This window comes from Coregonus clupeaformis, chromosome 17 (assembly GCF_020615455.1).
Source record: "Coregonus clupeaformis isolate EN_2021a chromosome 17, ASM2061545v1, whole genome shotgun sequence".
NCBI lineage: Eukaryota > Metazoa > Chordata > Actinopteri > Salmoniformes > Salmonidae > Coregonus > Coregonus clupeaformis.
Genome location: NC_059208.1, coordinates 43,223,504 through 43,236,256, shown reverse-complemented (window position 1 = coordinate 43,236,256; position 12,753 = coordinate 43,223,504). Strand labels below are relative to the sequence as shown.

At 42.1% G+C, this 12,753-nt stretch overlaps 2 protein-coding genes across 3 annotated transcripts; one reads left to right on the top strand and one right to left on the bottom strand.

The window, feature by feature from the left end:
- The first annotated feature begins 1,464 nt into the window (after window positions 1-1,464).
- LOC121586469 (40S ribosomal protein S18) lies at window positions 1,465-4,087 on the top strand. The gene is made up of 6 exons (XM_041903178.1): window positions 1,465-1,571; window positions 2,208-2,306; window positions 2,413-2,499; window positions 2,766-2,867; window positions 3,054-3,145; window positions 3,965-4,087. The coding sequence occupies exons 1-6, from the start codon at window positions 1,569-1,571 to the stop codon at window positions 4,038-4,040; spliced, it is 459 nt and encodes a 152-aa protein (XP_041759112.1). The 5' UTR covers window positions 1,465-1,568; the 3' UTR covers window positions 4,041-4,087.
- Window positions 4,088-5,371: 1,284 nt separating this feature from the next.
- LOC121586468 (E3 ubiquitin-protein ligase RING2-A-like) lies at window positions 5,372-9,809 on the bottom strand. 2 transcript variants are annotated; one of them, XM_045226376.1, is made up of 7 exons: window positions 9,520-9,809; window positions 8,839-8,938; window positions 8,354-8,514; window positions 7,969-8,184; window positions 7,439-7,771; window positions 7,051-7,291; window positions 5,372-6,818 (listed from the first exon to the last, which is right to left on the bottom strand). In XM_045226376.1, the coding sequence occupies exons 2-7, from the start codon at window positions 8,914-8,916 to the stop codon at window positions 6,666-6,668; spliced, it is 1,182 nt and encodes a 393-aa protein (XP_045082311.1). In that variant the 5' UTR covers window positions 8,917-8,938; window positions 9,520-9,809; the 3' UTR covers window positions 5,372-6,665. The 2 variants fall into 2 exon arrangements, with proteins under 2 accessions (XP_045082311.1, XP_045082312.1); XM_045226377.1 differs by having other exon boundaries at window positions 7,439-7,762; window positions 9,520-9,808.
- Between the last annotated feature and the right edge of the window lie 2,944 nt (window positions 9,810-12,753).

Sequence of the window (12,753 nt, the reverse complement as noted above, 5' to 3'; positions counted from 1 at the left end):
GTGTGCAAAGCTGTCATCAAGGCAAAGGGTGGCTATTTGAAGAATCTCAAATATAAAATATATTTTGATTTGTTTAACACTTTTTTGGTTGCTAAATGATTCCATGTGTTATTTCATAGTTTTGATATCTTCACTATTATTCTACAATGTAGAAATGAGTAAGAATAAAGAAAAACCTTGGAATGAGTAGGTGTGTCCAAACTTTGGACTGGTACTGTACTTAAGTATCAAAAGTAAAAGTATAAATCATTTCAAATTCCTTATATTAAGCAAACCAGACGGCACAATTGTCGTGTTTTTTTAATTTAAGGATAGCCAGGGGCACACTCCAACACTCAGACATAATTTACAAACAAAGCATTTGTGTTTAGTGTATCCGCCAGATCAGAGGCAGTAGAGATGACCAGGGATGTTATCTTGATAAGTGTTTGAATTTGACTATTTTCCTGTCTTGCTAAACATTCAAAATGTAACGAGTTCTTTTGGTGTCAGGGAAAATGTATGGAGTAAAACATACATTATTTTCTTTAGGAATGTAGTGAAGTAAAAGTAGTCAAAACTATAAATACTAAGTACAGATACCCCCCAAAAACGCCTTCTCCCTCTGCCCAACAGAGACACAAACAATTATCACTAGACCACTTTTGGTTACCCTCACCGATTCCACTATACTGTGGGTATATATTCTCTTACAACTAGATGTGATGCCTAGCTTAGAAAGAATACATTAATGATTAAACATAATAGGTTTGTGCTGTACTGATATAGATTGTTTAACATAACAAGCTGTGATTAATGTGAGGAACCGTTAGGGGGTAGGCTGAGATAGACTTGTGACTCACACACACACACACTGCCTCTTTGTTAAACTGCTCAAGGACATGTGTACTGCAACAGAAACAACTAACACCTGGCAACAGTGAAGCGCCAAGAGGCTGGGACCAGCCTGAGCGCCAACGATAGGTTGGGTAAGTTTAAACCACACCCAGCCTCTACTCTGACAGGCCCAGCAGGGAGCGGGAACTATCTCTGTCAGAGTATTTAAAGAAGAACTTATAACAATAGCTCAGTTCTCTGACTGCCCTGCGTGATGTTTCAGTGGGCCTGTATATACGAACATCATATTTACCATTCAAGTGTTTGCATTAATTAAAATACTAGTCTATTTTAGAAGACGTGTATTGACCTCTTTTTGTTCCTATACCAGATTTGAATTGACACAATTTAACAATACCCAACGCTTTTTTCACCCCTCTTGAAACCACAAATGGATCAGCCAAAAGGCAAGGAACCACTTTTTCCACAAACTTCACTCCTACTGTCACATACTTTATACTTTATCCTGACCCTATGTGCAAGACTCTGGCTCCGAGCACTTCACTAGCGTTTCACTGTAAAGTCTACACCAGTTGTAATCGGCGCATGTGAAAAATGCAATTGGATTTGATTTGTTCCCAGACGGACAAGTTTTGCCGATGGAACCACTTCCTCAGTGAACTCTCGAAACGAACGCAAAAGCCCTCGCGAGAGCTTTGGAATTTCCTCTTTGAACGGAACCTGCTTCCAAGATGGTGAGTGCTGAATTGGGCTACCAAAATTATACTAAATATCTGCATTCATCGTCGCTTTTAGGGTCATTCTGTAAATTGGACAACGATAGTAAGATTGTTAAGATTGTTTTTGAGAGCTTTTATCCTGTATTTATTATGTTGAAGTTGCATATATTGATGTAAATGAACAGCCTGCCAATGCTAAATTGACCATATACCGCGCTGATACTATGCTGCATGAAGGTACAGCTTTCGTCAATATAGGCTTTGGTTGTGGTTTTTTATTCGCAAAATAGATTGTTGTAACCCATACTTTTACACTAGTTTGTTTGTGTGGTTGGTATTAGCCAAGCAGTTTTTAGCCGTCCTTGTCAACTCGTTTTGGTAATCTCATTGCTACTCATTGTTGGCTGATGTTAAAGTTAGTAAGAACTCGCAGATGGCCAGGTGAAGGCTGACATTTTAACTCAAGATTTTTACACTACATGTTTGCTAGTTTTTCCAGGCTTTGGTTGTGGAAATACAAATTACTAATACTCAGTCACACATTGTTTGCTGCCTAGAAAGCCCACTGCCAGCCCAGGCCTCAGGAAGGACAATGTAGTTAGCAAAGTGAATCTCTCTATTGACCATGTTTGTTCTGTTATTTCTCTGCAGTCTCTGGTCATTCCTGAGAAGTTCCAGCACATTCTTCGTGTTCTCAACACGAACATTGATGGTAGGAGGAAGATTGCCTTCGCCATCACAGCAATCAAGGTAAGCTTGTTCAGAATGTCTTTCTCAGAACCAGGTAGAGATGTCTGCACAGTTGGCAAATGTGGGAATTAACCTAAGTAATTGTTAATGTGTATTACCTGCACAGGGTGTTGGCAGACGATATGCCCATGTTGTCCTGAGGAAGGCTGATATCGACCTCAGCAAGAGGGCTGGAGAACTGACCGATGATGAGGTGAGAGGAATGCATGGGGCAGTTGTGTACATAATGTTTCTCAACATGAAAGCTGTATGTATTGGAGGGGCTGAGGCTGGAATTCAAACAAACCACTGTGCTGGTTGTTTGAATCCCGGCCTTACACTCCTTTCATGGGTCATCTTGGATCACTGAGTGAGGTATTGTGATGGGCCCAGTCATCTGCAAACTCAGTCTGCATTGTTGAGTTTCTTTTTCTACCTAGCATCTCACTAATGTTGATGTATACATGCATTTGTCCCCAGGTCGAGAGGGTAGTGACAATTATGCAGAATCCTCGCCAGTACAAAATCCCTGACTGGTTCCTCAACAGACAGAAGGACGTAAAGGATGGCAAGTACAGCCAGGTATGTGACTGCAGCAGACTTGAGACGTCTGGTGACTCATTTCCAAAAATGGAACGAAACTATTTGAGTTTGTGTTGACGTCCCGTCGATGGTTTATCAATACAAATTGAGTCATTTATTTCTGAAAGCTAAACGGAAATTTGTCTCCCAAGAGTCCAGTCTTACAATGGTCCTTGTGTGTTATAGGTCCTTGCTAACGGTCTGGACAACAAGCTGAGAGAGGATCTTGAGAGGCTGAAGAAGATCAGGGCTCACCGTGGTCTCAGGCATTTCTGGGGGTAAGCGCTGTTCTGACATCCAGCTATATAGGTTTATTTTATCACCCTGGCTGTGAACCCACTCAGAAGGATTTGGGATATGCAACAACAACAAAAAAATTCCCCAATTGACATGTGAAATAGGACAAATATAAGCACCCACCAAATTATACATTTTTATATTGCATGGCTGTTTTATGTATTAAATGAAAAGGGAGAAATCCCAATTTTCAGCTATAGGGCTGGTTTCCCGGACAGACTACTTAGTTCCGGGTTGTTTATTAGGGCACATGGAAAATAAAAACAAGTGTTTCTTGTTGGATGAGTTCAATCCCTATTTTTGGACAACATCCTAATCAATCAAATTGTATTTATAAAGCCCCTTTAACATCAGCAGATATCACAAAGTGCTATACAGAAACCCAGCCTAAAACAGCAAGAAATGCAGATGTAACCTTTTGTGATTGGACTAAAAAGCACTTTCAATAGACTCTTTGAATATGCTTGCAAGCCATTCCAGGAAGCTGGCCCTAAATGCTCTGTAAATGGTGTTTAGATTGATCTCTGTACTGCTGAGATGTTATATCAAGAAGGCATTGTTAGCCAATTGATTTTGTAGTCAATTGCAGTAAAACTCAAAATGTTGCACAAGTTCCTTGAGTAAGTGCTTATTGTAGGCATACCAATGTTATGGTATAATGGTATGCACATTCGTCAACTTCTGCTGTCAATGTGTTCAAATAATTTTCAGTGTTTGTCCTACAAACCTACTGTGTTTTCTCACATGTTGACTTCCTGGATACATTTGTACTGACTGACTGTTATCCCTCTCTCTTTCAGTCTGCGTGTGCGTGGCCAGCACACTAAGACCACCGGTCGTCGTGGTCGCACCGTTGGTGTGTCTAAGAAGAAGTAAACTGTCTCCCTGCTCACCATGTGTCAATAAATGCCACAGTTCACACATTTGGCTGTTTGTTCATCTCTTCATACTGAGTTGTTTTGGTGCAGTTGTTTTTGTTGACTCAGATCGGAGCCTCGGTCAGTAGCACTTTTGGCTTTCTTTGCGCCCATGTAGGTAGTTGATTGTCACTTGTTGGCCAGAGACTTCACCCACCTGGGCCACATTCTGTAAACAAAGGTTGTGGGAATGTCATGAATGGAACTCATGAGATTCCTTATTCTACAATTTCAGGTATGTCAATTTTTTCTGAATGTTCCACAATGTTCTGCCCAAGTCTAAATCGATCCCTAATGAGGGGACTGAACACGGGCACTGTAAACAGACCTCAAGGCCAGGATTTGAAAAGGTGGTGTATACTATACTCATACATATACAATGTGGTGTACTTTTGAAAAGGTTGTAGAAGGGATTGGAGTGATGGTTGGATAGAAGTCCTAGGTTTTTGCAATCTAGTAAATGGAATGAAATGCTGCACTGTCCACCTAGGTGTTATGGGTCAAATTCTCATAACATGCAACCAAGTTTCATTTTGGTCAATTATTGCAGAATTGACTAAAGATTAGGCCAATTTACTACACTGAACAAAAATAAATGCAACATTTAGTGTTGGTTTCCTGAGCTGAAATAAAACAATCCCAGAAATGTCACATATGCACAAATCCTATTTCTCTCAAATGTGTTTATTCCTGTTAGTGAGCATTTCTCCTTTGCCAAGACAATCTATCCACCTGACAGGTGTGGCATATCAAGAAGCTGATTAAACAGCATGATCATTACACAGGTGCACCTTGTGCTGGGGACAAAAGGCCACTTTAAAATGTGCAGTTTGGTCACAACACAATGCTCAAGTTTTGCGGGAGCGTGCAGTTTGCATGTTGACTGCTGGAATGTCCACCAGAGCTGTTGCCAGAGAATTGGATCTTAATTTCTCTACCATAAGTCGCCTCAACATAGTTTTAGAGAATTCGGCAGTACGTCCAACCGCAGACCACGCTAGCCCAGGACCTCTACATCAGGCTTCTTCACCTGCTGGATCGTCTGTGGAGGAGGGTGGTGGTGCTGAGGAGTATTTCAGTCTGTAATAAAACCCTTTTGTGAGGACAATCATTCTGATTGGCTGGGCCTATGCCCTTCCAGGCCCACCCCTACCCAGTCATGTGAAATCCATAGATTAGGGCCTAATGAATTTATTTCAATTGACTTATTTTCTTAAATGAACTAACTTTTGCGTTAATATTTTCGTGCAGTATAAATTGGCCTATGTAAAATCTGTCTTAACACCGCAATCCTTGCCTTTTTTTTATTGTGCTGAATGGATCAAGAGGAATTGCAATACAAACAAGCTGAGTAACAGTTCCAAGTGGGATATATTGCCTTAATTGTACAAAGATCATAGAAAAACTGAGGTAAGAAAACCCATTATGCCAGCAGAACATACACCGAGTATACAAAACATTAACACCTGCTCTTTCCATGACGGACTATCCAGGTGAAAGCTGTGATCCCTTGTTACTTGTTAAATCCACTTCAGTGTAGATGACAGGGAGGAGACAAGTTAAAGGATTTTTAAGCCTTAAAACATGGATTGTATGGGCAAGACAAAAGCTTTAAGTACCTTTGAACGGGGTATCGTAAGTGCTAGGCCCACTTGTTTGTGTCAAGAACTGACGCTTAACAGTTTCCTGTGTGTCTCAAGAATGGTCCACCACCCAAAGGACATCCAGTCAACATGGGCCAGCATCCCTGTTGGGAGTGTTCCTAATGTTGAGTATACTCAGTGTATAAAGTGCATCAGGTAAGACTTGATAAAGGAAGTGAAAGGTATGAAGCTAGCATTAGGAAAAAGCCCTGTGGACCCTCTATGGGTCCAAGCTTAGGATAAATCACATTAACTAGCTCAATTCCACCAACCGTTGCTACTTGACGCCCTCCATAAGCGGCATAGTGCATCAGTCATGTCTTAAAGAAATTAAATAGACATGTCATAAATAGTTACAATTATAAACTAATTTCAAAGCAAGCTGTATTCAGTATAGAAAAGTCCTAATCTACTGCTATATAGCAGTATATTCTTGCATAATATTCAATTCAACCATCCTTTATGACATCTGGTCATCCCAAGTCTGTCTCAAAGGGAAAAAGTTAATCTCCACACAACAGTTTCCAAAGTAAATTACTCACGCTGATCTGAAATGATGTATCAACATAATGTGGCAGTCCTGATGCAATGTCAAGCATCAATACTTGGTGGTCTGTGAAGGTTTGAAAGAAGGCTGGACTACGTAGGTGTTGTCTGGCAGTGTGTGCACCAGTCCAGACAGCATTTTAATTTGTAGGAATTCTAAAAACAACTTCACACTCAGGTTTGATTTGAAGCTACTGAGGAAAAACAGAAAAACTTCAAAGTCTGAGGACAAAGTTGAAGACCTTCAGCAATATATGGAATGTTCCGTATGACTACCTTAGAAGCAGCTACACGCAGCACACATAAATCTTTAAAAGTCTCTCCGACACACATGATCAGTTGGCGGTCAGAGACAGGGAGTGATAAAGGCTGAAGAGGGAGGGCTCCTGTCCTCCTCACCCCTCTTTGGGCTGTGGGGACTTCTGCTGCGGTGGCTGTGGTGGTTGAAGCGGTTGGTCCTTGGTGGGGGCATAGTAGAGCTCCAGAGGCTTTCTGACCTTCCAGTACTTCTCATTCACCAGCTCCAAAGTCAGGGAGCCGTTCAGAGTCTGAGAAAGAGGTACAGAGAAACGTGAGGGAGATGAATAAGTCAAAGGAATGGTAGGAAGAAATATAAAGCAATGGATGAGGATCAAAGTAGAGCAGAAAGGAGAGAGATACATTTTTTTTTTAGATATGAGTGACAGAGGTATGAGAATGGGTCAAATAAATAAATTAGATCAAGTCACTGATAATAGCTCCCACCCTGAAAAAAGATAACTGATAAGCTTGTGTACTCACAGAGAACTGGCCCCCTGATGTGGTGATGTAGATGGTGTATTGTTTCTCACTGACGTTCTTCAGGCTGGCCCCTTCTCCTGCTGCTGCTTTCTCTCCCTTAGCCCCCGCCTCCCCTCCCTCTTTCCCTTTCTCAGTCGCTGCATCTGGTTGGCTGTCTCTTTGCCTCTCCTCCAGAGCGATGCGCAGAGCCAGGTACTTAGACAGGTGGTCCACTGTGGCGTTGGCTGTGGTCTTCACATATCTGAGACAGGAATGTGACAATAAAAACAAAACAATTAAAAATACCCTTCAGGAATACATTCTGAATTGAAATTACCATCATTTATGAAGTCATAACAGAACACCTCACAGCTACCAACCTCCCCACACACACACGCTCAGCCCTCACCTGGTCTGGCTGTACTCCTGTGTGTTGACCAGCAGGGGGTGAGGGCGGAACACCAGCTCTATCTCCGAGCCGGGACCCTCTTTGTGGTGGCGGAGCGGGGCCGTGGGGCTGCCCCCATCCACCTCCGGGCCTGACTCGTCTGACACCCTGGGCCGCTTGGGGTTCCGGCTGGGCCCGGCCTCAGTGGGCATGTGGCTCGGGGGGAGGGGCGCGTGGGAAGGCGCAGAGTCGTGGGAGAGGTGTGACCTCGCGTCCCCGTTGTCCTCGCCGCCGCTGAAGGTTGTGTTGTCGCTCTCCTGCGCCGGTTTGCGCACTCGCTGGGCTCTGGGGCGTCAAGGGTGAGCAAAGAGCGAGAGGCCATTTTAAACTTCCAATCCTCAATAAAGAAGGGACTTTCCATGACTTGTGCAGTCAGTGGTTTGTTTGTCCACATACTAGGTCTGACAACTCTCTCCTGATTCCAAGAATCTTTCAACTGAGATTTCTGGGAAACCTATAAACCCTACACCCCATCCCCCCTCATCTCCTACCTGTGCAGCGCCTGCATGCGCAGCCCCTCCTCGATGCTAGAGCTGAGGGCTTGCTTGTTGTGCAGCCGGTTGAGTCTCTCCAGTACCCGGTCCTGGTGGGCCTCGTACTCGTCGCGGCTGGGGTAGATCTTGGAGATGAGGGCGTCGAAGTTGGAGTCGCGGCGCAGGGACCGTCTTGACACAAGCTTCTTTCGGCACGTCGGGCATTCCTTGTTCCTGAGGAGAGGAAAGAGAGTGAGTTAAAGATAAGCTTTTATATAATATTTTCACATAAATGTAATAACCTTTAGTATGGAGGTTCTCTTCAGATTTAAACTAGAGCACAGTCCAGAGTAGACAGAATGAAGGGTCCTCAAATAGTCACACAGCTGTGCGAGTCCCTCACCCTGATCGGAGTGCAGTGACGATGCAGTCGGAGCAGAAGCGGTGCAGGCACTCCTTGGTGGTCATGGTGTTCTTCAGCATGTCCAGACAGATGGGGCACATCAGCTCACTGTGGAGGCTCCTGGGGGACACCGCTATCTCTGTGCTGTCCATGATCGCCTCCTAGAGGCAGGGAGGGGAATGTCAGACAATACAGGCACAGGTTAGTATATGATGGCCCATCCATGTTCTTCATGGGTCAGCTTTAAACTGATTGACCATGGCCCTGTTTTAAATGGTCAAAAAAAAAAGCATCCTTCCTTCCATGGGACTTTCACAAGTAGGTGAGATCAATGCTTCCACAGTTCCTCGCATCGATTTTTGTTATCTGAGAAACTATAAAAATAACTGAACTTCTGTTTCTGAGAATGCAATACAATGCTGTTATATCACTTCTCACCTGGATGCATTTGTCAGTATTCCTATGTGGAAAGTGACTGTCATTACCTGTGGGCTCCTGTGCAGCTCATACAAGCTTAGCTCCCACGTCTTACTGGGGTTTTGGATGTTGACTGGAGTCCCCATTTTGTGTTTTATAGACCTCTCCCTATTGAAATGCATGAAACACGTTTAAGATTAATGTTACACAGAAGAGCTGTGTAAAGGTTAAATTGCAGTTGATTGCATTACATCACTTTGACAGCTTGCAACTGAGCAACGCAGTTTGACAGCTGTCAAGACAAGTGATGAATGAGACTGAAGTCTTTGGGCACACAGGCTATCTGGTAATAATAATGCAGTAAAAAAAAACAATGGAAGATGTTTTTGTTAAGAATTGGGTCTGCTAGCTAGTTGTTCTAAAAACAGTCAAATGTCCATGGCAATGCAGTTAGCGAGCCTAACTACATCTCATTACACTCTCCTTCCTTGACATTTCATACACAATGAGGGAGGGTGCATGTATGTCCTCCTTTGTTGTATCGTAGCTACTTTTGTAGACAACTTCTTTGGTCAAAATGACGTGCATTGAGCAAACTGTCAGACTTCGGTAGAATCGTAATGCCACACTAGTGTCATGCTATCCATGTGTAGCTAGCGTACCATTTTGTTTTGGTAAAAACGTTTTAAAAAGGTTACTCGCTGTCTAGCTAGTTAGGGGACTAGCTAGCCTAGCTAGTGGCTACTTACCAAAGAATTTGACGGACAGCTGGCCGGTGAGGCTAGGCTAGCCCACGCAGTACAACTAGCTAGCTTGCTACGAACACCGTTTGTAACGAGAGACTTTCAAGCTCGTGCCACTATGACCACCGTGTGACGGGATTCTTTTCCATCACGATGTATGTTGGTGGGGGGTGATACTATCGCTATTTTTCATCCAGAATGACAATATTTAATCAAAGACGAAAGGTTTGGAAACCCTCTGTAGCCATCTTACTCTCTTTTCGCCGGATATGTGGAAAATAGCTAAGTCTGTTCTCTGCCCCTGGTGGTTATTTGGCGAATTGCACGCAAAGAGAGAACTTTTGTGAGTGTAATGTTTACTGTAAATGTGTTATTGTTTATTTCACTTTTGTTTATTATCTATTTCACTTGCTTTGGCAATGTAAACATATGTTTCCCATTCCAATAAAGCCCTTCAATTGAAATTGAATTGATATATATATATATATATATATATATAGATAATAAACAAAAGTTAAATAAACAAAAAATTAACAGTAAACATTACACTCACAAAAGTTCGAAAATAATAAAGACATTTCAAATGTCATATTATGTCTATATATACACTTTTGTTTATTATCTATTTCACTTACTTTGGCAATGTAAATATACAGTGGAAGTCGGAAGTTTACATACACTTAGGTTGGAGTCATTAAAACTCGTTTTTCAACCACTCCACAAATTTCTTGTTAACAAACTATAGTTTTGGCAAGTCGGTTAGGACATCTACTTTGTGCATGACACAAGTAATTTTTCCAACAATTGTTTACAGACAGATTATTTCACTTATAATTCACTGTATCACAATTCCAGTGGGTCAGAAGTTTACATACACTAAGTTGATGGTGCCTTTAAACAGCGTGGAAAATTCCAGAAAATTATGTCATGGCTTTAGAAGCTTCTGATAGGCTAACTGACATCATTTTAGTCAATTGGAGGTGTACCTGTGGATGTATTTCAAGGCCTACCTTCAAACTCAGTGCCTCTTTGCTTGAAATCATGGGAAAATCTAAAGAAATCAGCCAAGACCTCAGAAAAAAAATTGTACACCTCCACAAGTCTGGTTCATTCTTGGGAGCAATTTCCAAACACCTGAAGGTACCACGTTCATCTGTACGAACAATAGTACGCAAGTATAAACACCATGGGACCACGCAGCCGTCATACCGCTCAGGAAGGAGACGCGTTCTGTCTCCTAGAGATGAACGTACTTTGGTGCGAAAAGTGCAAATCAATCCCAGAACAACAGCAAAGGACCTTGTGAAGATGCTGGAGGAAACAGGTACAAAAGTATCTATATCCACAGTAAAACGAGTCCTATATCGACATAACCTGAAAGGCCGCTCAGCAAGGAAGAAGCCACTGCTCCAAAGCCGACATAAAAAAGCCAGGTTTGCAACTGCACATGGGGACAAAGATCATACTTTTTGGAGAAATGTCCTCTGGTCTGATGAAACAAAAATATAACTGTTTGGCCATAATGACCATTGTTGTGTTTGGAGGAAAAAGGGGGTTGCTTACAAGCCGAAGAACACCATCCCAACCGTGAAGCACGGCGGTGGCAGCATCATGCTGTGGGGGTGCTTTGCTGCAGGAGGGACTCGTGCACTTCACAAAATAGATGGCATCATGAGGAAGGAAAATTATGTGGATATATTGAAGCAACATCTCAAGACATCAGTCAGGAAGTTAAAGCTTGGTCGCAAATTGGTCTTCCAAATGGACAATGACCCCAAGCATACTTCCACAGTTGTGGCAAAATGGCTTAAGGACAACAAAGTCAAGGTATTGGAGTGGCCATCACAAAGCCCTGACCTCAATCCTATAGAAAATGTGTGGGCAGAACTGAAAAAGCGTGTGCGAGCAAGGAGGCCTACAAACCTGATTCAGTTACACCAGCTCTGTCAGGAGGAATGGGCCAAAATTCACCCAACTGATTGTGTGAAGCTTGTGGAAGGCTACCCGAAACGTTTGACCCAAGTTAAACAATTGAAAGGCAATGCTACCAAATACTAATTGAGTGTATGTAAACTTCTGACCCACTGGGAATGTGATGAAATAAATAAAAGCTGAAATAAATCATTCTCTCTACTATTATTCTGACATTTCACATTCTTAAAATAAAGTGGTGATCCTAACTGACCTAAGACAGTGAATTTTTACTAGGATTAAATGTCAGGAATTGTGAAAAACTGAGTTTAAATGTATTTGGCTAAGGTGTATGTAAACTTCCGACTTCAACTGTATGTTTCCCATGCCAATAAAGCCCTGAAATTTGAGAGAGAGAGAGAGAGAGAGAGAACAAACACCATGTTACGATTACGGACTAACATTTTAGGCCTGGACAAATCATGTATTGCAATTCTGACGTAGAGTAATACCTTTCAGAGTTTTGGCAGTTTCATCTCACCCCCCTCCCAAAAAAGTACACCAAACGGCCTGTGAGGAATGCTACGAGAACAAGCATAACGCAGTATACAAACCGGAAGTCAGGGCAACCGGAAAGATGTATCCTGTTTTCAAGTTAAAAGTCTCCATTCTCTATTACTCAGTTGAGTTCACTTCACATTTAGATAGCTAATGTAATGGATTTGTTTGCACATTATCAAAATATGACTCATTAAATATTGTACCATCCCATTCTCTGGCTGCAATCATAACCAGTAGTATCTACCAGGAATATTGAAGCATAGAATAATAATAGATGTTTGGTGAATCTATGAATTATGTATGACCACTGGAGTCTTTGCCGCTCAAAACATTTTTTTTATAGAATATTTTGATATTTACTTCATCACTCAAAATCTTGCCAGAGCATATTCTGTAGGAGGGGTTAATATGAATTTAAAATAATTTGACATGATTTATATGAACCGGATCATGAACATATGGACTTTGAAATGAATAAGGGAGAGGTTAAACGTAGGCTAAATCTGGCATAAGCTTATTCCCACACTTTACAATAACTATGTTGCAGTGGTCTTAGGTAGTCTCCCTATAGGCTATTCCCTCCATCGTGACACTGCTGCCCAGTTGAAGAGCTTGTGACTAGCTAACTTTGACTAGCTACAGTGGGGGAAAAAAGTATTTAGTCAGCCACCAATTGTGCAAGTTCTCCCACTTAAAAAGATGAGAGAGGCCTGTAATTTTCATCATAGGTACACGTCAACTATGACAGACAAATTTAGAAAAGAAAAT